At 38.3% G+C, this 23914-nt stretch overlaps 1 protein-coding gene across 4 annotated transcripts in view; it reads right to left on the bottom strand.

The window, feature by feature from the left end:
- The window catches only part of LOC109420110 (receptor-type guanylate cyclase Gyc76C), a 166326-nt gene that overhangs the window by 78047 nt on the left and 64365 nt on the right, over positions 1 to 23914 (bottom strand). For all 4 annotated transcript variants that reach the window (XM_062859737.1, XM_062859735.1, XM_062859736.1 and 1 more), the window contains one exon: positions 4782 to 5622. In XM_062859737.1, the coding sequence (XP_062715721.1) occupies positions 4782 to 5091 (310 nt within the window). In that variant the 5' untranslated portion in view covers positions 5092 to 5622. The remainder of the gene's footprint in view (positions 1 to 4781; positions 5623 to 23914) is intronic.

Here is a 23914-nt window from a genome sequence, read left to right as displayed (position 1 = left end):
GCCGTGAGAAAATATTATATTTTATAACGTTGTATCAAGAATCAATATATTGTTGATAAACGCTAAAAAATTCATTCAATTCGGTTCACTGGTTTCCGAGATATGACAGCTCAAAATTAGTAGTCTAAAAAAATAGTGTTTTACCCGAACGGTTCTAACTCCGCGAAAAATTATTCAATCGAGCCCAAATTTGTACCAATGATGCACATATAACAGGTTGATAAACAGTCAAAATTTGAGATTTTTTGATGCACTTTATGAAAAGTAACAGTATGTTGAATTTTTTTGTGGGAGAAGAAAAGTTGCCTATCCCAAACATTGTGGCCACCCCCTGTATCTCAAGATCCTGATTACCTAGAAAGATGATGTCTTCAGCAAAATTGTTTAGTAGATCGAACACTAACTGATGGAGAGCCGTATGATTTGAAACTCCACATCTAGGTGGCGCTAGTGGGTATTCAAATTTTATAACTCATATGTCTCTGGAACCTGATTACTTAGAAAGATGGTGTCTTCTGAAAAGTTGTTTAGTAGATCAAACACTAACTGATGAAGACAAATATGACGTGCAATTTCACATCCAGGTGGCACTAGTGAGGATTCCAATTTTATACCTCATACATCTCAAGATCCTGATTACTTAGAAAGATGATGTCTTCGACATTGTTGTTTGATGGATAAAGGATGGATGTACTCAACCCGTGACATTGACAACCTTAAGATAGAGTATATTGAAATACGACGGTCAGATATTGAATATTTTACTAAGCGCTTTAACTTCACATAAAATTAATCAATCAAGTGCACATTTAAACAAATTATAATCAACTAGTTGTGTAATTATCAAATTTTGAAATCTTTCGGAAGTATAAAAATTTACAGCTCGTTGATTTTTTTCTAGATGAATAATAACACGTTCATGCTCATGCAAATTTACAACTAGCGTCTTCTGGTGGCAGAAGCATGAATCAAATGGTCAATCAACTGAAAGCCCTTGATCTACCAACCAACCTTGCCAAAGATATCAACTTCCCAGGTAATCAGACTCGGAGATATATAAGATATAAAATTTGCATACTCATTAGCACCACTTACTGGCGAAATATTGATTTCAACGACCCATCAACCAAATGCACTTAACCTATTTGACAACTTTGCCGAAACCACCATCTCTCTTCTAGCAACCAGGATCCTGAGAACTATTCCATATACATTTTTTATGTTCACTAGCGTCATCTAGTGATGAAATTACGATTCAAACGGACAACTATCTGTAAGTTTTCGATCTTTTAGAAGGTCGGCACGAGAGGTAACTTTTCCTCCATTTGGTCTTCGGTCTACCGAACAACTTTACCGAAGACACCATCTTTCTAAGTAAAGTGGAGCTTCGTGGTCGTTCGGTTAGCGTTACCAAGCGTGTAACCACACCATGCTATCCACTGGTGAATGTAATGTATGTAGTGTCCATGGTCTAGTGTTAAGTTCTGTTCAGTCTGTACAGCCTCTGGCTGAAGACCGTGTCCCGAGCCTTTTTAATCGGAATCCTGAGCTACATGAGATTAAAAATTTACATGCTCACTAGCGCCTCCTAGTGGTGGCATTTGAAATCAAACTGTCACTCATCTATAAGCCCCAAACATCTTTGCCGAAGACACTACCTTTCTAAGTAATAAGGGTCCAGAGATACATAATATATAATATTTACGTGCTCACTAGCGCCGCCAAGTGATGAAATTTCAAATTAAACTGCAAATCATCCGTAAGTACTTGACCTACCAAATAACTTTGTCGAAGACACCATCTTTCTAAGTTATCAGGTTTTTGAGATACATAGGATATAAAGTTTATTTGCTCACTAGCGCCGCCTAGTGGTGGAATTTCCAGTTAAACGGCCAATAATCTGTAAGCCGTTGACTTACCAAACAACTTTGCCGAAGACACCATCTTTCTAAGACATCAGGATCCTGAGATAAAAGATATAACATGATATTGCTCACTAGCGCCGCCTAGTGGTGGAATTTCAAATTAAACTGCGAATCAACCGTAAGCCCTTGACCTACCAAACAACTTTGTCAAAGACACCATCTTTCTAAGTTATCAGGTTCCCGAGATACATAGGATATAAAATTTATTTGCTCACTAGCGCCGCCTAGTGGTGGAATTTCCAATTAAACGGTCAATAATCTGTAAGCCGTTGACTTACCAAACAACTTTGCCGAAGACACCATCTTTCTAAGACATCAGGATCCTGAGATAAAAGAAATAACATGATATTGCTCACTAGCGCTGCCTAGTGGACGTATTACGAATCAACTTTGTCAGCATCAAGTAGCCCATGAAATTTACAACAACTTTGCCAAAGACAGTCCTTCTCTAAACAATCAGGATCCAGAGATATTTCAGAATGTATGGGTGTTGTACAAAGTACAACGCGCGACTGCTCGCGTTACAAAAATTGGCGCGAGTACTGAAAGGTTAAGGAGATCCCTGCAAAAATAGTGTTGTCACTATGATTTTTTTGGTTGACTTTTTTTAAGGATGTAAATCTTCAGATCATTTGGAGATCGTGTAATGACGTATATTGCAAAACCTAAACATTGCATATTACCAGACCATTCAAACGCTGTGGTAATTTCAACTGAAAAACATCGATGCTCATAATGAAATTCCTGACAATTTCACCGGCCATTTAACCTTTTGTTACTCGCGCGGTTAACCACAAATACAAAAAGCAAGAAATTTTTCAACGTATTATACAAAATACAACAGCTCGATTACTCGAGGGTTGACTATACTACCAGACGCATTGAACCTTCCACAGAAATAAAAGAAGATAATCTAAGCATTAAAGGGCAAAATTAAAAGGTACAGAAACTCATTACACTTAATCGAATATTAAAAATTGTGGTTTTTGTGAGTTTTATGAAAAAATATTACTCTTCAAAAAAATGACCTGGCAGAACAACTATTTTTTTTCAAACTTTCAGAACATCAACTTTTTGTTTTTAGACGACCCTACACATATTTGAACAATGGTCGGAAAAAATAAAGTTCGGCCAAAACTCTATTTATGTGTTTAATCGAAGTCATAGGTTGTCTAGATATGTTATATAGTATTTTTAGTGTTTCAAAAAGGGTACTCAAAAATTACGTAACTTCAATAATTTCAAAAACTGTATATGTCAGCGTATCCACAATTTTTGCGTTTTTTTTTTTGTTTGAAATTCAATGTGAATTCAATTAAGTGATCAACTTTCGATCAAATTGAATCATGTTTGTTCAAAATGTGTAAAAAATGTGAAAGATTAATGTTAATTCAGTCAAAAATGGGAAAATAACAAAGTGTGTATGAGTAAAACAAGACTTTTTTAAATTTAAATTGAATGAAAGATGACAAAGATATCAACAAATCACTTTTCCATGTTTTACGATAGTGACCCCAAACTTTTGGCCGATACATCATATTGAGGGGTGACCCCAAACTTTTGGTCGATGACATCAAGGATTAATTTACTTAATTACTTTTTTCTAGATTTTTTAGCTAAGTTCTGTAAAAAGCAGTTGAAAGCTAATAGAAAATGGGTCATATTACCGCTCTCATCTTAAAATTTGGTCGACCCAACTTCCAGCGACACTGCCGTAAGTTTATATTCATTTTTTAGAAAATTTGGCAACTTTGGGTTAAGTTTTTTTTTGAAAAAGTTTCTTTTAAATCATGTTCAAAGTTTCTTTGACTTATTATCTTTTGAATGAAACCTAGGGTTTTGAAATCGGACGCAAATTGGTGGAGATATGGGCCTAAAAAAATGACATGTTTTTGAGGGGGTGACCCCAAACTTTTGAACGGGAGTGTAGCTTTAATTTGAAAACCAGCAATTTTTTGAAAAATATTCAAACGTTTTTATGCAACCCTAAGCATGATGTTTAAGGTAGGTATACTATTCGAAATTGCGGCGACACGTGACGACACGAATCGTTTTTTAACTTCAAAATTACGAAAATTCTTTGGTACAATGTATGAAAATTTGAAAAGTTTTGTGACATATTAATTTTGTTCCATGCGTGCATACAAACTGTCCAACACCAAGCTTTCATATGCTGGATAACTGATAACATAAAACATATATTCCATTCTCAAAATATTAGTATTTTACTTTATAAATGGTTCAGTTTTCAATTTTATGAAATAAGGACCCTTTGGCATTGAAAATGTTTTTGAAATTCAAAAGCTGGTACATATGCTTTTAATCAAGGATCATAAAAGTACAATACATTAACTTTGTAATAAGAAGGTTAAATAAAGTTTAAAAATATCATATTCGTTTTTTGGGAGTTTTGGCCGCCCCTTTGTATGGAGCCCGTTCATATTTTTCAATTACGTTTATTGCCTCATTGATGTTACGATAAATTTCTAGATCGATCGATACGGAACACTTCACGCTGTTGGAAACCACTTCACTTCATTAGAATTGAGGGGTTAGAAGCAAAGGGGTGTAATTGACAAAAACCCACTTTCGAGTCAATATGGTTTAAAGTTTTCGATCATTTTTTCATCCCATACAAAAGGTATGAAGTTTCAAAACAACCCAAATTTCTTTGATATATTGTAATTTTTCCAATCATCGTAGAAACAATCTTAAAAAAGTTCCTGAAAGCTAGAAATCTGAAGAATTTTATGATATGCTCAACTCAAAATCGTCAAAATGGTCACTTACACTCCTTTGATTCTGGGTCCCTCAATTCCAACAGTTTTTCAGCCCTAATATGAAGAACAAACTCACCTGGTCTTGCGTACTCTCGATCTCCCGGCCGCCGCTGCGATCCAGTTAGATAACCAACGGTAAAGACGTCGCCGCCAATCATCACCGTGAAGCTGGTCAGAATTATCACTACGACTGCCACGAACATTAATTCACACCGCGCGCCGGGAGAATGATATCGTTTGCACTTATGATTATTGCCGCAGTGTTGGCCCAGCCACCTGTCGCTTCCAGCAGTTGCACGTTGGTATTTCTTCGGTTCCCTATCTTTTGCTTCATAACTAGCTTCCTCGGCTGCTTTCGGTGACACACTGCCGCCTGCCAGCTTCATACTATTACCAATTATTACGTCTTATCGCACAGCCAACCGCGGCGAGGTTTAACCTCCCAAAGCAATGACACTCGACGAACTTTGCTATTGACACGTTCACCTCCAGAGCCAAGCACCAAATTTAACATTTTAAAGCAACCACACATTTTTCGTGTATTTCATACCCGCAGCGGCCTCTTCCTTCAGCAAACTGGAATCAATCACCCGATCACTTCCTCTGGTGCGTTTATTGCCCTTCCGTGATTCACAAATTTATTTCGACTTCAATTGATATCAGCTCAGTAGCACTTGTTGCGGGTAACACCATTTCCGTCAAACATTTTTCTTCACACATAATTAACTTCAATCGGTTTGATATAATTTCAATTAATTTCTCACCACTCGTAGCACTACCAACCCCGTATCACACATTGCACACACCACCATTAGTGGCCTCCAGACCAGTTGAACTGTATCAGTTGCAGTTGACTGCTCTGGTAAATGGGCGGCCTGTGGACTCCACCTCGGACAAGTCCGGTAGGTGCCTGACACCTGTAACGAGAGAACGCAGGAAAATTTGATTTGCATTAATTATGATGATAATTGAAATAACGATAAATGTGCAAATAAACAAAATAAGTTATGATGATTTATTATTTTAACGATATTGTGTTGCTCAATTTTATAGTTGAAATTTAACTTTATTTTTTGTTTAATCTAGTTTTAGTGCTCTAATATAACATAACTAAATACGGCAAACACTCTCCGGTATAACACCACCACCGGACCCGATTCTTGGCCAATCGCTTCTAATCTCCCTAGAGTCTTAGACGCTAAGTGCCTCAGAGCCACCCCCTACTACTCTATTAAAAAGTATCTCCGTAAGACAATCATCTGGTATCCGTGAGCCATGTTCAGCCCTACGCAGCCTGCCAAAGCGCTGGATATTGAAAGACAATAGTCACTGTGTTCGCCATGCTTGATAAACGTGTTCGAATCATGCTTACAAAGTGTTAGTGATCAGAGCCGATTTTTGGTCCTCTGAAGGGTCTTACATTACTGACATTCGAGTAGTGCGAGCAGTAAATCACCACATAATCTCTTTTGGTCCAATGGAGTCCTTATGGATGTCTTTTATTAAAAACCCGTGTAGGTTGGCACTCGATCGATGAAAAATATGAAAAACATAGTTTAAACTAATTACAGAACAAATGAACTCAAATCAGGTTGGGATTACAACTTTAATCTTCTTCCTCTTCTCTAAGCAAAGGGGCGATAACCTGCTCAACAGACACCCGAGCCGAAGGCTTAGGTAGTATGGTAGATGGAGATCGGCTCCATCCGCTAACGAAGGAGGCAGGCCTACATTCCCCGACCAACCAAACCTTCATTACCGGCAATAACTACGTTTCTCCGACACTACCTCCGAAGGTAGAGGGGCTAGTGCACAGTGCACCCTGAAGGCTAGCAGCGTATCCAGGCAGTAAAACAACATGCTAACACGCACCTTTACTTAGCCACTCCTTATGCCTTACCACTCCATTTGTCTTCGGAAGGCGAGTAGGATTTACAACACGTCTGCTTCCAACTGCAGAGCAAGTATCAAGAACTGACATCACGTGCTCAGCGATTTGACCTTCCCGCAAGTAACATCTTGCCCGGACCTTACCGGGGACCCCTTTGAATCCACGGGCTCGTATCCAACCCTGTACATCGACGCGATGTCAGCGACGCTACTAGAATGTTCTCCGCGGGGTCACTTGTTTGATTCAAAGGTCGAGTTCAACTGCAGGGCACCAGCATGACCTGCGTAGCTCATTCCGGAGCCTTGAGCCATCTCTTAACTAGCGCCTGCACTAGCCATTCATCGAGTCCACGCGCCGCCTTCTATATGCACCTTGCACTGTTGCAGTGATGAGCTCTTCCGTGTTTGTGACCTCGTTCAAGTTTTTGACCTTTAGAGTCGCATCAGCGGTGAGAGCCCTTACCTCAACATCCTCACCAAGGACCTCTTCCACTAGACACTTGTAATCGGTGCTCTTGTGCGTTTTATCCCGCTTGAGCTCGGGGATCATTCTGCCGTTACGTTGAATACTGCGTACATAGGTACTCTGAGTTCTTAGGCTCGTTTGTCTTGATGACGAGATCGTCGCTCTTTTGCGCTTGACATCTACCCTCTTACCTATCCTTGGCTTAGCAACCCTAGTCTTCTGATCATACTTCGGTTCTTCATTCTTCTTTCTCTTTTTCTTCCGCCTATCCACTAGTGCCCAGGGGGATGCAAACCTCTGCTTTCTTCAACCGAGGCGCGATGGTCTTTCCGGGTTAGGGCCGCCTGGTTAGGAATGCCGCTTGATAGTTTCTCTGCTGACAGCTGCCTCGGACGCAATTCTGCAATTGCTTGTAGCAATTCTCATGGACCAACCGTATCTGTATTGTTTTTAAGCAGAATCACTCATCAAGCTTCTGGCGGTACTTATCTGCCACACGTTCTTCTGAGTGTCATTCATGTCATCGAGTTTATCGTTTGTCGGTTCAAAGATGTTGATCAAGCTGTAGTTGAAAAGTTTGCCACGTATCCTCAACACACAGATTCGTTCGCTAACTGGATTCCATGTTATGACTTGCTTCCATTGGCGGAGGCAAAGGGGGGCAAGGGGGGGGCACTTGACTCCCCTAACTCTAAATTTCCGTTTAAATTTCACTAGATACGCCAAAAAATGTTTCAGAAAAATTAACAAAATAAATAGAATCAATTTAGCGCCAGCAAATTTCACTAGATAGCCGTATTTTGATGCAAATCAAGTTTATATGAAACTTTTTAGAGAAAAAAAATGTAGATATTTTTGTCATTTATCAACGTCTTTAAACAATCTGCTCTAAAACTGCTTTTTGAATATTTTTTTCAAAGAATGGCCACTTATTCTCGGTAGATCAAGCATAGTAAAATCCAAATACGTCCCTGAATCTCTTAGCGAAGCGTGTTTTACGAATTGAAAGCAATTTTGTGAATTGGAACAGAAACCCCCATACACCGATAAATGCCTAAAAGTATACAATGCCCTTGGATTTTCATCTAGTTTAAACTGTTGTGTTCAAAATGTGTTACAAAATCCAATCAATCAGAACTTACTATGCGTAGCATGATCAAATGTTTATGAACTGTAAACATTATATTGTTTCTCAGTTAATGGTTCTTGATAGCTAAATTCACCGAGTTTTAATCAGTACTTCGCAAACGTACATAAGTATACAGCGAAAAATTAAATTATCTGGACAGGCAACATTTTCTCATTTAAAAAAAAAATGGTCAACTATTTGTAACTTTTCATTAAGTGCATCAAAAAATCACAAATTTGTACTGTAAGTTGATCATCTAGTCCGCGGGTTCCCAACCGGTGGTCCGCGGCCCCCGGGGGGGTCGTGAAGCCAGTCTAGGGGGCCGCGATGTTACCAAAAAACTGTTAAATTTTTATTCTATTTTGTGTAAATTATACCAATTTTTAATTTTGTATACCGCCATCCCCAAAAGCCACAACTTGAACAACAAATGTTCAGTATAAAAAGCCTTCAGAAGAAAAAATTTTCGGCTGCGCCGCTATTTTCCAGCTTCAACTCAAATTGAACATTCATGACATAATTTTTACGAAATGTGAGTGTCGAATAAAAAAGTATCATTGATCGTCGAAAATCCCTCAATCCCTAAATTTCTGGCTACGTCACTGTACGAAAAAAAACTCGGGTTCGTTCATTTAAATCATATTGTTTTACTTCAAAAAAATTTGATTGGGCAGATGTTTTGACAATTCTTAAAGGGTCGCCACCTCAAAAAGGTTGGGAAGATTTTAAAGTAAATTCTTAATTTTTAATCGTGTCTTCAACTTAAATCAATAGAAAGGATCTGATTGATCCAATTATCGATATTTAGAAGAATGTGTTCTTTTTAGTTCTTCGGAACAAGACATAAAACACAGTGCCTGTCCAAATTACATACATGTCCATTGTCAAAATTATATTTTTTACCCTATTCCTCCAAGAATTCCTCCTGGAATTTTTAAGAAATTCTTTCAAAGATTGCTTTACAAATTAGTACATGTATTACTTCAGAAATTTCTGAAGGAATTCTTTCAGGGATTCTATTAAAGTATCCTCCAGCAATTTTTCTCCAGGATTATTTCGATTAATTCTTGTTGGAATTCCTCAAGGGGTTTCTCAAGGAATTCCTTCAGTTATTCTTCCAGAAATTTCTCAAAAATGCCGTTCCGGCAGACATTTCTTTACAGTTTCTTGTAGGATTACACCTAGAAATTCCATCAGAACTATCTCTAGAGATTTCTGCAGGAGACCGTTCACAGATTCTTTCAGCGATTCCTAATGAATTTTTCAATGGGGATTTTTTTTCTCCAGAGATTATTTCAGGTATTCGGGTGGGTCGGGATGGTTGGGGGTGGATTGATACCATCAAGAATTGCTCCAGAGATTCCCTCAGGCATTTCTTCCAAAATTCCTCTACGAGTTATTTTTCTAGCAGTTCCTCGAGGGATTTCTCCAAAGTTTCTTTAGGTATTCATACAAAGACTGCTTCATAAATTTATTTTAGAATTTATTCAGACCTTTCTTCAGGAAATCTTCAGGAGTTTTTACAGGGCTTTATTCCGTGGCATTTGTTCAAGGAATATTTCTAGGAGTAGCTGCAGAGGGTTCTTCAGTTCTTCCAGGCATTTTTTAGAGTTTCCTTCAAAATATTCTATAACTTCAGAAATTTTCATAGCGATTCCTTGAAGAATTCCACTAGAGCTTTTGTGTTCAAAAATTTCAGCAGGATTTTCACACATATCTAGAGAAATTGTACAAGAAATTCTTCAAAGCATTTCTCCTGAGGTATTTCCACAAGTTCTTTCAGGATTTACTTCAGAAATTTCTCCAGGGATTTCTTCAGTAATCCATAAAAAATGTCCTTTTTGGAGGAAACTCCTCCAGAAATTCCTTAAGAAATATCTTCAGAAATTTCTTCATAAACTCCACCAAGAGTGTTTCCTTTAAATTATTTCCAGAATCCCTCCAGAAGTTTATCATGACTTTTTTTTAGGAATTCCTTTAAAGATATCTCAGGGAATTCCTTCAGGTCCTCCAATGATTATTTCAGGAATTTTTGTCCTTTCATATTTTTTTCTAAAACTTCTTCTAGGAATCTCCACAGGTATCTTCTGGAGTTCTTTCATGGATTCAGAAAATCCTCAAGAGGGATTCCTTAAGAAATTGTACAACTCCTCCAGTATTTTTTTGTGAAATTTCTGGATGAACTGCTGAAAAAACATCTCTGGAGGAATCTTTGTATGAGTCACAGGAGATATTTCTGATGAAATCGCAGGAACAATTTTAGAAAGAACCATTGTAGGGGTACAAGAATCCCTGAAGGAATTTCTCAAGGATATGCTAAAGGAACTCTTGGAGGAATTTCCGCAGGATTTTTAAAGGTATTTCTAGGAGATATTTCTAGGAGAATTTTACGAAGAAAAATCCAAGGAACAACTTTTACTGATATTCCTAAAGAAATCCTTAAAAAACTGAAAGTCTCTGGAGATATTTCCGAAAAAAAAACCCTGAAGAAATTTCAAAAGGAATCCATGGAGGAATTACTAAGAGAATGCATGATGTAATTTTTGAAAAAATGTCCAGTCTAATTCCAGTAAAAATCTCTGAAGGTATTTTTGAAGGAATTCCAGGAAAAGTCCTGAATGAATCTCAGGAGGAATATCTGAGGGAAATTTCTGAAGCAATAACAAGGAAAACTTCCTGGAAAACGCTTGGTGGAACTCCAAGAAGAATTTATTGAGAAACTCTAGAAGAGTTCGTGAAGAAATCCTTCAATAGAGTATCAGGAGGATTTTTTTAATATTCCTGGAGAAAGCCGAAAAATCTCAAGAAAAATTTTCAATTGAATTTCTGTTGAAATGGCAAGTAAATATTTCTGGAAATTTTCTGAATCCGTGGAAAATTTTCTAAAGGTATCCTTGGAGGAAACGCAGGAAGAATTTCAGAAGAAATATACAGAGGAATACTGGAACGCAAGAATCTCTGTATGAATTTCTTCAGGAATCCCTGGATCAATTCCCGCTAGAATCACTGGAGTTAATAATGCAAGAATCTCTGCGGGAATTCTTGTTCGTTTTTCTGGAGTAATTTCTGGAGACTTTACTGCGGATGTTTCCAATGGAATCCTTGGGGAAATTCCCGAGGAAATCTCTGGAGGAGTTCGTGAAGAAATCCTGTATGAGTTCCTGTAGGAATCACCGGAATATTTTCTGAAACAATCTTTGAAAGAACTTCAGAATGCGAAGATGAACCAGCATAGGGCTGGAATTCTCAATAATAAAAAAATAAAACTCCTGGATTCGCTGGACAAACTTCTGATTCCTTCAGAGGGATTTTCTAAAGGATTTTCTAAAGTCTTCTATCTGAAGTAATCCCAGGCGAAGTTTCAGAAGAAATCCATGGGAAATTTCCTAAACAAATTCTTGGATAAATTTCTGAAGAAATTTTTAAGGGCATATCTGGAGAAATTTCTTAATGATTCCATTCAGCTAGAACAATTTTTGAAAGGGTCCTTTGATTTTTTATGAATGAATCCTGGAGTAATTTCTGAAGATATCCATAGTGCAATTTTGTAAGGAATCCATAGAAGATGTTCTAAAAAAATCTCTGGAGAGATTTCTGAAAGAATCCCTGGAAAAAATTCTAAAGGAAACTTTGGTGGAAATGTATTATGAATCTCGAGAAAAAAATAAAGGGAACTCAGAAGGATGTTCTGAAGAAATACTTCATGAAATTTCTGGAGGAATTCTGAACTTTGGAATTTCTGAAAGAAATTACTTGAACTATGTTTGAAGTAATCCGTGGATGATTGTCCGAAAGAATCTCAGGAGAGATTTTTGAAAGAATCCATGGAGCATTTTTTTTTGGAAGCTTGGAGCCCTGGAGGAATTTCTGTAGCAGTTCATGGATGATTTTTTAAAAGAATCCCCGGAGAACCTTCTGAAGGAATCCGTGCAAGAATTTTTGAAAGAAATCATTAGAGGATTTTCTAGATCAATCCATGGAAAAATTTCGAATGGAATCCATGGTAGGATTTATGGCAGAGTTCTTTGTTTTTTTTTCGTTCCTAATTATTGGATGAATCTTTTGGGAATTTCCGAGAAATTTCTGAATGAATTTATGCATTTACTAAAGGAATTCCTGAAATAATTCTTAAAGAAATTCTCAGAGAAATCTCAAAAGGAATCCCTGACATAATTTCCTATGACAGGGGTTCTCAAACTTTTTCAACATGCGACCCACTTTTGATTTTCAGCACGTATTTTCATAAAAACAAACATCGTTTTTTTTGCAAATTTGGACTGCCTTTTTTTAATTATAGGTTTTGATAAACTTACGTTAAGTAGCATTTATTTTTTTTTAATTTATAGTGCTCTTTTCGTTTTTTGAAAAGTTTCTAGATAAGGTTAAGGTGCCCGACAGCTCAGCACTCTTAGTCTTAAAAAATGAGAAAAGTTTCCAAGTTTCCTAATTATTTGACCAGTCTGGCTCCATGCAACGCTACCTAACAGGTTTAGGTGTTTTCTAATAAATTTTAGAAATAAACAATAAAACCCAAGTTACACAAAGCCTTTGAAAATAAATAAATTTGAAGCTTCTGCAGAACTTTTAAGTCTACTTTGAAATGAGGGATCGGATTGTAAATGCTATAATTATTTACTACGAGTGGGTGAACATCAAGTAGAGTTTTTAGAATTATAGTATTGCTGGATAGTCAGATGAATCCTCTTGAAATTTTTAGTCACATCCTTCATACACGCTTTTTTTTATTTCTATTTATTATTGAAATCACTTTTCAGTTTTTCTGATTTCCGTTAAGTTTAAAGTTATTGACATACAGCAAAAGTTTAACGAAGTTCAATTTTACTGAAGTTCGGTAAAATTAAGGTTTCTTGTCGTAGTTTGGTATATTTTTTCTCACTTATTGGTATTTCTATTTTTGTATACATTTCAACTGCTGAACTTGGCGTGTAAATCTAACTGAAAATGCAAACTGCAAGCATCAACTTGAACTCATTTTTTGCAGAACACAAGTTAAATCTCAAATATTACCCTAATCTTGAACCTTCTGATTGAAAGCTCTAGTTTCAGAATCGATTGCAGAATGCAGACAGTAGTTTCAATATTCAATATTCTCCAGACCTAGACTTATAATCCAAAATTTTGAATAAAATTGACAAGAAACAGAATTTCTAGAAATAGCTCTGTTGATTCTCCTAGGTATTTGTAGTATTTGTAAATTATATATTATGAGGAACTTCTCCTGGAATTAATGGCGATATTTCTCCTGGATCTCCAAAGATTTCTCCATGAACAGCTTCAGAAATTTCTTCTCAGAGATCTCTCCAGGGACTTTTTCATGGATTTTGCAGGAACATTCCCAGGAATTTCTCCAGAAATTCTTTCAGCGTTTTCTCCAGAAATTCCTTCAGGCATATCTCATTGAATTATGTGTAGAATGTTTCCTGGAATTTCTTGAGAGATTTCTTAATAGTCTCCTGTAGGGATTCCTCCAGGAACACCTTCAGTGATTTATCCAGGAATTATTTCAGGATTTTCGTCTGGGATTTTTTTCGGAATTCTTTGAGAGATTCCTCTTTCAAGGATTCCTCCAGGAACTTCTTTTGGGATTTCTTTTCAAATTCCCTCGGGGTTTCTGAAAATTGCTAACAATATCGTTTGACATAAGTTAATAAAGACATTTATTACAATATCGTCCAAGTCTTCGCGACCCACCATAAATCAGCCCGCGACCCACCAGTGGGTCGCGACCCATAGTTTGAGAAACGCTGTCCTATGATTTCATGGAATACTTTCTAAAGGAATCACTGGAGGAATTTCTGGAGAAAACCATGTAAAAATTTCAGAAGGAATCAAAGAAGGAGTTTTTGAAGAAATTCGTGAATGGTTTTCTAAATGAATCCTTCGAGAAATTTCTGGAGAAAGCTCTCGAAAAATTTCTGAAGGAATTCTGATGAAGTTTATGGAGGATTTTTTGACGTAGGACTACGTCTCTCTTTTCTATACCGGGTGTCATTCTAAATTTTCAGAAATCGGCCGCGTTACGTTTAAAGTGGAGATTTTGAGCGTTAATAGCTCAGCCATTTCTTGTTGAATTTTCAAAATTTTGGCACCAATCGATTGCGAATCTTTACACCAATTATGTCCAATAATAATATTTGCTGTTTTTCAATAACAAACTATTGAAAAATTGGGAAAAGTGAACCCATGTTTATTCCAGCCAATCACGATCGAGCACATTTTGGATGCTCCCGTCGAATATAAAAGCTACTGCTTCTTCGCATCTTCCCTCATTTGTCTTTGTCGTCTCGAGGTGAACGCATCGAACGAGAGCGGCACACTTTCTTCGTTTACGTTTTCGCTCATTATTCTTTGACGGCCGTGTTGGCTCGGCGTCGGTGGTTGTCGGCAAGGGTGCTGTTGCACATTCGCCTTCTAACCGTCTAAAGCGGCAGACGAAGGAAAGAATACGTTTCATCGATTGCTCGGCGGTGGTGGCAGAGGCAGCAAAATCCACAGAAAGATCCGCGACGAATTTGCGAGTTGCGTCGCTGTCCTCGGGGCTCGGCCCTTCACCGATTGATTGGCGGCGGCGCAGCATCAGGAACATCCAGGGCAACAAGCGGCGGACCAATTTTCGACGGCGTGCAGCATTCAGCACGGAGGAATCCAACACGCATTACGTGGCATGATAAATCGTCTAAAATCGTCCAATATTCAAACGGTTCTTTTCAGGACCATAGAAAATTATTCCTCAAGAGTTGTGAATCAGATAATTATTTCATTCCATCGCTCTGTAAAAGTGTGGTGCAACCGAAAAGTGAAAGAATGAATGCTTGGTGGCCCCGCAAGAATGATGATGCCGGCCACTAATGGTTCCATCCGGAATTTATCAACCCTATCCGAACCATTTTTCGTGAAACATCGATAAATTATAACGTTGTTCGAATTAAAATGATCTTAACATTCCAATATTTTGGTTACTTTATTCGTTATATGGGAATTTTCTCATTTCTCGGTTGATTAACCGTTTCAAGCGTCTGGTGCATGCGGGGCGGGTCGTGCAAATGAAAGTAATGTTCCGATTTTATCACGGCCTCCGCGCGTCAGTCCTTAATTTTTCATTCATTTGCTGTTACATTTGAGAGCAAGTGTTTCCCCTCATCTTTAAGGTGAATGTTGAAGACGCGATTTGCAACGTTAAAAATATTTATAATGCGTGTAGATTTTGTAGAATATTTAAAAACATTTTTCGAAAGGGGCGTGATAAAATCGGAACAATACTGTATACTGAAAAGCCAGTCGAATGGGAGGAGCTTAATCTGCTAATCTAGGGGCATAAAAGCTGCTCCCTCTGATTTCTTTCGTCATTTTCGTTGGATTAGTCAAGCAGGGTGGATGTCACCTCCACACCTCGTCGGTTTCCTGCAATAGGGGCACAACTCAAAATTTGTCATTTTTGAGATTTTGATGGCAAATGATGAAAAACTATGCAAACTTTCATCTCACAAAGACCCGTTCCGAAATTCGTTGAGAAACGCGAGATTTTTGCATTTTCACCAATTTTTCGCAATAAAGGCACAACTTAAAATCATTCAACTTTTTCAATAGTCGATGAAAAATAGTAATCCAAAATTCATGAAATAGATAGTCCTTCAGCCCCTTTCCATGATACAACAATCAAAATTCGTTTACTTTTGTCGAATAATGAGAGAAATAAGTGAACTTGTAGGAGGTGCTTTAACCGTTATGTGTCCGACAAACTTTTTGCTTTTTTCTACACCGTGCTTTTTAAATGTGTGCTGGGTACCCGGGTACCTTGTCGGCCACATAAGGGTTAAGATTGCCAATTTTCAAACGCTCATTCTGTAAATTCACATATTTTGAGTTGTGCCCCTATTGCAGGAAACCGACGACCTGAGCAGTACCCAGTGGCGACTCTCGGCTATCGTGCTGATAGCGTCATGAATCTTATCTACGACAGGAAGCGACCTACCAATTTTCGGTGGCATCCTGCAGGATTAGCACGGAGAAAACCAACACGCATTGCGTGGCACGGCGGTTTCATGCCATTTTCTTCCTGAAATCGTTATTTTATCCAACGGTCCTTTATCAGGATCACCAAAAAATGATTTTTCAAGAGTTGTAAATCAGATAATTTTACTCCATCAATCGAGAAAAGTGTGGTTCACCCGAAAAATGATTGATTGAATTCCGGCCACTAATGGTTCCATCCAGAATTCAGCAAAGCATTACCCTATCAGAACTATTTTCCGTAAAACATTGTTTAACTCTAACAATTTTCGAATTAAAATGATAAATGTTCTAAATCTTCCAATATTTTGTTTACTTTAACGCTTAGTGAAAAAAATTCTCATTTCTGGGTTGATTAATCGTTTGAAGCGTCTGAAGCATGCGGGGCGGGCCATGCAAATGAAATATTCTGGAAAGCCAGCCGAATGGGAGGAGCTGCATCTGCTAATCTAGGGGCATAAAAGCTGTTCCCTCTGATTTCTTTCTGGATTCCGCCAGACTGAAAAAATGTCGAAAGTCGGGTTAAAGTCGGGTCAATTTTTATCGAATGTTGGGCCACTGTTGGACCAACATCGATCAACTATTGGGTCTATGTTGGGTTTGGTGGCCAAAATCAAAATAGGTGAATGATAGGTTGATGTCGGGTTTGACGTCATCAACTATGGTAAAAGCTTTAAACCTACAACACCTCAAATTTATGCTTCCTAGCTGGGGCTCAATTGAATGATGTGCCTTGACTGAGGCTGGAGCTGAAAATTAGTAAAAGCACGAGGTCAGTCTTACCCAACCAATCCCAATCAAGCATAGTTCTGTGAGGCGACACGACGAAACTTATATAAGAGGTGCACACACTCAGTTCGATCATTTCATCGGCACACACAGCAGCGGACGGACAGCGCCGAGCGGCAGCAAGATCCCAAAAAAGATCCGCTTCAACGGATGAGCAAGCGGGTGGCACCGCCCTCTGTCCAATGAAGCCTCGATTCTTTTCGGATCAATCGGTGGTGGCGGCATGGGTGGCAATGAATTATACCAAAATGGTCCTTTTAAGGGCCCCAAAGCTTCCGAATGAGTTATTTGAAATATTATTCAATTATTCCTAAAAATTCAACTAATTCTATTTTTTTTTATAGTTTATCGATAAAGTTCAAATTTTATACTAAATATACACCGCTGTTTGGGGCCTATATAGCTAAAGCTGTTAAGGCGCGGATATCCAGCATGGCCATGCTGAGGGTGACGGGTTCGATTCCCGGCCAGCCTAGGAATTTTTCGTAAAGGAAATTTCCTTGGCTTTCTTGGGCATAGAATATTGATATTTTCGCCCAAATGCCCACGCGGCCTATTGCTTGAGGGAACGATGCGCCACGGATTTCTCTCCTTTTACCTGGTTCTTATGGGAGAATAAAATTGTGGCGTTCCTCAAGCGCGGTACGTCATTAACACACAGCAAGGCCGCATTAAACATTTGGAATACGCCACGCCGGTGTTTCGTATAGAAAGGATCTGACAATAGTTCGTGCCAGCCACACGATATACACAAAATTTAATTTTCAATGGGGATACAATTGCTATAGACTGATTTTCTAGTGAGTTCCTAACACAGACTTCAATTTCGTGCACCAACCCACAGACGAAAGGAAATTTACCATATAGTGTCTTTACTCTGGCCGTTGTTTTTGCTGAATAGATACACGTTTACTTCATCTGTAAGCCCCAAATTCTTTATTAGGCGTTAAAAATTAGTCCTACGTCAACACTGCGGTTATGTCTCAGACATTACACACTCCTAGTTTTTTCTAAAATAAACCGTTAAGAAATTTTTGCAGTTTCTAATTCAATTTCCAAAGAAATTTCCGAATGATTGCTTAATAGATTTCATGGAACCATTATTGAAGGAATCCCTGAAAGCATTTTCAAAGGAATTCGTGAGGGAATTTCTAAAGAAATAACTAGAAGAATTTCTGAAGACATCGGAAAACGAATTTTTTAAATAAACCCAGGGAGTAGTCCCAATATCACAGAGATTTTTGTTTTGCAAATATGAGGGCGCAAAAATTATCAATTATCAAATAGGCGATTTTTTTTATATTCAGGAGAAGCAATTTCCAATATCATAAAGAATATACTTTAACGTATGGACTATGGAGGCACAAAAGTTGTAATATTTATTCACATTCATATAAATCATTTCATTAAATTCAAGAAGGCGGAATAAAATGTTTCTTCATACTGGAAAAAAAGATTTTTCTTACAATATGGGCAAAATAAAGCAAAATATTTTGAAAAATGACCGTGTAACTTTTCCTAAATTTATGAGGGCGCTCAAAATTTCGAGAAAATTCACAGCTCTTCCCACAAAGGATTTTTTTTCTTTCCCCAATGGGGGCGCAAAAAAAATATCAAAAGGGAAATTTTTCTCATGTGGACACAGAATTATCAATCAAATAGGCGATTTTCTTGCAGCAACAAGAAGGGAAGAAACATTCTTTAAAAAAAGTATAGGCGGCTTTCTAACATTAAATAGGAAGTAGGTAAGGTAAAGTGATAATATTGATAATGATAAATGGAGAAGTTGCTCCACAAAGGCAAGAGAACAAACTAAATAAATCTTGAGTTAAATTATGTTTGGACGACAGGATTGGTTAACTTTTAACAAGAAGCATATTTTCATTCTTGGCTATTTTTTTTTATTTCTTTCTTAAGAGCTGGTTACTCAGTGATTAGCTTGGTGTAAACTCTATGACACCACTGGTAATGCAAACCATGTTTGTTTCTTATATACTAAATTGTGTACTTCAGGGGTATCCGGATTATTTTAGAATTGGAATCTCCGCCCAAAAATAGTCGAAATCCAAAATTTTATAATTTTCGGAGTCTGGGAAGTATTTTTAAAATGCATTTAACGTTTGCATGGAGAAAATTTTTTGTTCAGGCTGAACTATCATTTTATTGATTGAACTGTCATTCTATCCACAGAAATTAAAATTGTTTTGTTAATTTAACCATCAAAACAAAGGTATTGGAACTCAATAAAATTACGTTATACTCAGAAAAATGAGCTCTTTTGATATGGCAATATAGAAAATAGCAATATGTTATTCACTAAACAACCCAATTGCCAGTTGCATACTGAAATGTGAAATCTCCTGAATGCACTGATATGAAACATTGTTGAATATAATAAAAAATATTTTAGTGACGCGATCGAAAATAACATTAATTTGGAAAGTTTCGAAACTTGGTTTAATATCAACAAATGCCAGTCTACACACTTAATTCAGATTGCCGGGATATCAGCATTTTTTCAAACTTTTGCCGAGATTCGCACAGCCGAGCAATCAGCAAACAACTATTTTGCCGGGATCTCAGCAATTTTGACAGTTCATTGCTGATAGTCGGCAATCGTTTTGCTGAGAGTCAGTTAACAAACGTCACTTTTTGCTGAGATACTAGTTAAAGATTTTGCTGAGCGGACGGCTGTGCGCGATTTTGCCGAGCTCGCAAATCTGTTTTGAGTGTGTATTAATACGCAAAAATATGATATTGCAAAAAGTTTACTGTTTGCGCAAAAAATAGTCTATGAAACTTTTGATCAACAAAATAGCACACAGAGATTAATTTTTGGATATGTAAAAAAAAAAATCGGAATGTTAAACGTCTTAAGTAAGCGCCGCCATGATGCGATAGTATTTAAAAAGCACAATTTGTACCAACTAATGACTATGACCAACATTGTGCCACCGCCAAATTAAAACCGAATTCCTTTGCACACTAATGTGTAAAGTGTCGAAAATAAATTACCTAACTAACTAACTTTCCCATGATTTAAGCTCTTTTAATATGTCTCTTGCCGCCAAATTACTATAACACTGGATACGCCAAATAATCGCTGCCCCCCCATTATCAGGATCCTGGCTCCGCTACTGCTTGCTTCATCTGCTTCCGAATTGCTTTAAAACCGACTTATTGTTTTGCCTTGTTACTGCCGCTATGGGTGTTATAAGATGGGATCCACCACTCTGAATTCTATACATATCACCAGTAATTACGCTCTCTCCAACCGTCTGTAGTTCACAACCCAAAATACTCAATCGGCCGGGATCAGTTACAGTCCTCAAATGCCATGTATACTTATATACCAATAGCCACTCATAATCCTTATTTCGTTGCCAGGTGCCGAAAGTATAGGTCGCTTTTTTCACCTTTTTTCATTTTTCATGGTGATTGAGAAGTTCAACATGCTTACCGAGGTCACACTGCCTACCTTGGTGCTTCTTCTTTATGGCTCGACGTTCGCATTACAACTTGGCCTGTCTCTGTTCATCTTAGTGTTCTCAGAGCACTTCCACAAGGGGCTTTCTTTGCCTGCCATTGCATGCAAGTACAATGATACACTACACACCAAAAATCAATTGAGGGTTTCGGCAAAATTCAGCAAAATTTGAAGCTGATGGTTTTAGCAAAAATATTGCTGAAATTCAGCAAAATTTGGATTCCTTCAGTAAACTTTGCTGATAAGCAGTAGCATTTCGCTGGAATTCAGCAAACTTTGCTGAAAGTTCAGCAAAAATAATTGCTGGACCCTTCAGCTCGGCAAAATTCAGCAAAATATTGCTGAAAGCGTTTGGTGTGTATGCCCAGGGAAACTAGAAAATTTTCCAGGCCGAAACGGGTATCGAACCCGCTGTCTCCAAATTGGCGATCAATAGCCTTAACCACTAGGCTAACTGGCAACCCTGACGTATAGCTGACGGGATTCAGTATTTGATACTCAACCACTGAATAGCTACAAAGCAGAAGCTGTTTGAGCCGCCCCTCCCCAAAACAGACGAACGGGACACGCTTTCTCGATCTAAATCTTCGCGATCTAGTCAACAGGACGACAGTAGTGCCCTGGCTGCAGTATCAGCTAAGAATTCAATATTTATTGTTAACAGTCTCTGCCATCGTCTGACCCGTGGAAGCATGAAGTAAGAAGTTGTGAGCTGAACTATTTTGGACACTTGTTCCAAGTTGTCGACACACCATTCTGCAGCCCTGAAAACGCATATTTTTACTAATAAACTATCTATATTTGCATTCCATAATGCATACAATGCATTTACAACAACAAACAACCAAATCTAGGTCACGTTTAACTAGAGCACACCACAATCAAGCATGGTATTACTTATCATCCGATGTGTTTACTACTATCAATTTCGACTAGGCATTGGCAGGTAAATAGCAGATAAACACTCTTACATGCCTCTTTTATTCGTGCGATGAACGAGTAAAAGATAACGTGTGTTATGTTTACCTCGTAATAGCTATATCGATCAACACCAATTCGTACTTACGTTGTCATCGCTACAATAGCGACATTATTTACCATCATCACCATGACTTCAGCATCCCATCAACATCGTCTCAGTTACCCACCTGTCGCTATCTGTGGCCCCTAAAATTCTGAAAATGCGAATTGAGTAATCAATTCGCTTGAACGACAATTTTAATGAACCCGTAATCTGCGTTCGGTTTGTTTTCTATGGACTGCAAATTGGGTCAAACGGTCCATTAGCTGCCCTATCGGAGAGCCAATAAATCACGTCATCTCCAATGCAATGATGGCAACGCAACGCAACACAACGCGTATCGGGTTGGAATTCGGGCGAGTGAATATTCATGGATGGGATATCCAGCCAGATCCAAGTCACGCTATGGGAGGCTAAGCTAATTCCTCATTGTATCCAATTTGAGATTCGAGTCTCTGTTCGATTGTACATGACGCGTGGTTGTTGGTACGATGGTTTTGGGATGGCAGATAAGCAGCTGATACGCAGGAAAACGGAAATTGGATATATCTATACAGCGGCACTTTTGCGTACGACGAGTCACACCAAATCCACTGGATAAAGCATGTTACTTTATCCTTGTTAGATTGTCAGTTAGTAGCGACTGTATAAGACACCGTTTGAAGGGAAATTGGTATCAGGATTTTGTGCCATCCTCCCAAATGAATGCAAATTTGTGGGAGTGATGATTTTAAGATTAAATCGTTGTGGCACAGGAAAAGTTTTTATCTAAACTAATAATGAAACTCCATCAGTTGATGTTAGAAGGGCAGATTTCAGATTAGTGTAACATTTCTGCAGCACAAATGATAAAAGGGAAGCTTTCGCCAGCGATACTCCACTAAATCTCAACGTGCAATTTTAGCAGCTCATGCATTTTTGTTCAATGCTTAACGGCGTCAGTCAATCCGAGGTATAAAATATTATGGATTTTTCTACAGATAGGGTGATAACATTAACATTAAGGGCCCATATAGCCGAGGCGGTAAACGCACGGGTATTCAGCATGACCATGCTGAGGGTGACGGGTTCGATTCCCGGTCGGTCCAGGATCTTTTCGTAAAGGAGACTTCCTTGACTTCCTTGGGCATAGAGTATCTTCGTGCCTGCCACACGATATACACATGCAAAATGGTCATTGGCAGAGGAAGCTCTCAGTTAATAACTGTGGAAGTGCTCATACAACACTAAGCTGAGAAGCAGGCTTTGTCCCAGTGAGGACGTTACGCCAAGAAGAGGGGGAGGGTGATAACATTGCTTTAGAGGGTAATAAGGAGAACGGGGATAAACACGAGTGGAACGATTTCCACGAGGTCCGTTCAGCTGCTTAGTTTCGCTGATGATACATACTGATATTTATAGTTCGCAAATTTGGGACGATGGCGGAAACGTACATCCTACTAAAGAATAAATCCAGGCGAATCGGATTAGCCATTTAATGTGTCGAAAACTAAGTAGGGTATCGCGCCACTTGGGCAATGGCTTCTTTATTCGTCTGTTTTCCACTATAACTCAGTCAATTTTGAACCAATTGACTTGAAATGTTGTACACAGGTTAGAAGGGCAGATACTATACCTATCTCACCACATTCCAAAAGTTGTGTCAATTGGTTCAAATTTGACTGAGTTATAGTGGAAAACAGACGAATATAGAAGCCACCGCCCAAGTGGCGCGATTCCCTACATGATGGCAAAGCCCAAGTAACAATTTTGATTCTCTTTGGTTTTATTTATTTTTATGATAGTTTTATCGGAACATTGAATATTCTAGTTGATCTTATCGGAGTTTCATCTAAGCACAACTATTCTTCGTCAATATGTGGTTTTAAAAACACCTCCAAGAATACTTGAGGTTCAGTTCATAAAACCATAAACACAACAAGAACTGTTGAACTTATTTTCAGTTTCATAAGGCTCTTGTAGTTATCTTCAATCACCCGTTCTTGATCAAGAGCAATTATTCTCGCATGAGAACAGTTTGGTACATGAAAATTGCAAGAAAAAAACTGAAGCATCAGATTTTGATTTTCATCGTTCCATTTTTGCTGCCAATCAAGAACACCTACCCGGAAACCCAACCGCGACACGGTGCAGTGCGAAGTTCCTCCGGTTGCAGCATCCGAAATGAGGTGGATTTGGTCATCCAGGACGTCGATTCCCGTGCCATCGGGGTACCAACCATCGATCTTCAAAATCAACAACTACTTACCTGTTGGAAATGCTGACCGGACGAATGCGGCACTGCACCGCATCAAGGCCGGTTATCGAAAAAGGTCTGCCTGGTTGGCAACGGTACCGGGCTGATGATTAAATTCATCGGACGAGATTCACGAAATCCACCGCGGTGCGATAATTTA

Source organism: Aedes albopictus, chromosome 3, assembly GCF_035046485.1.
Source record: "Aedes albopictus strain Foshan chromosome 3, AalbF5, whole genome shotgun sequence".
Classification (NCBI taxonomy): Eukaryota; Metazoa; Arthropoda; class Insecta; order Diptera; family Culicidae; genus Aedes; species Aedes albopictus.
The sequence above is the reverse complement of the archived record's forward strand: the minus strand, read 5'-3'. Positions and strand labels throughout refer to the sequence as shown.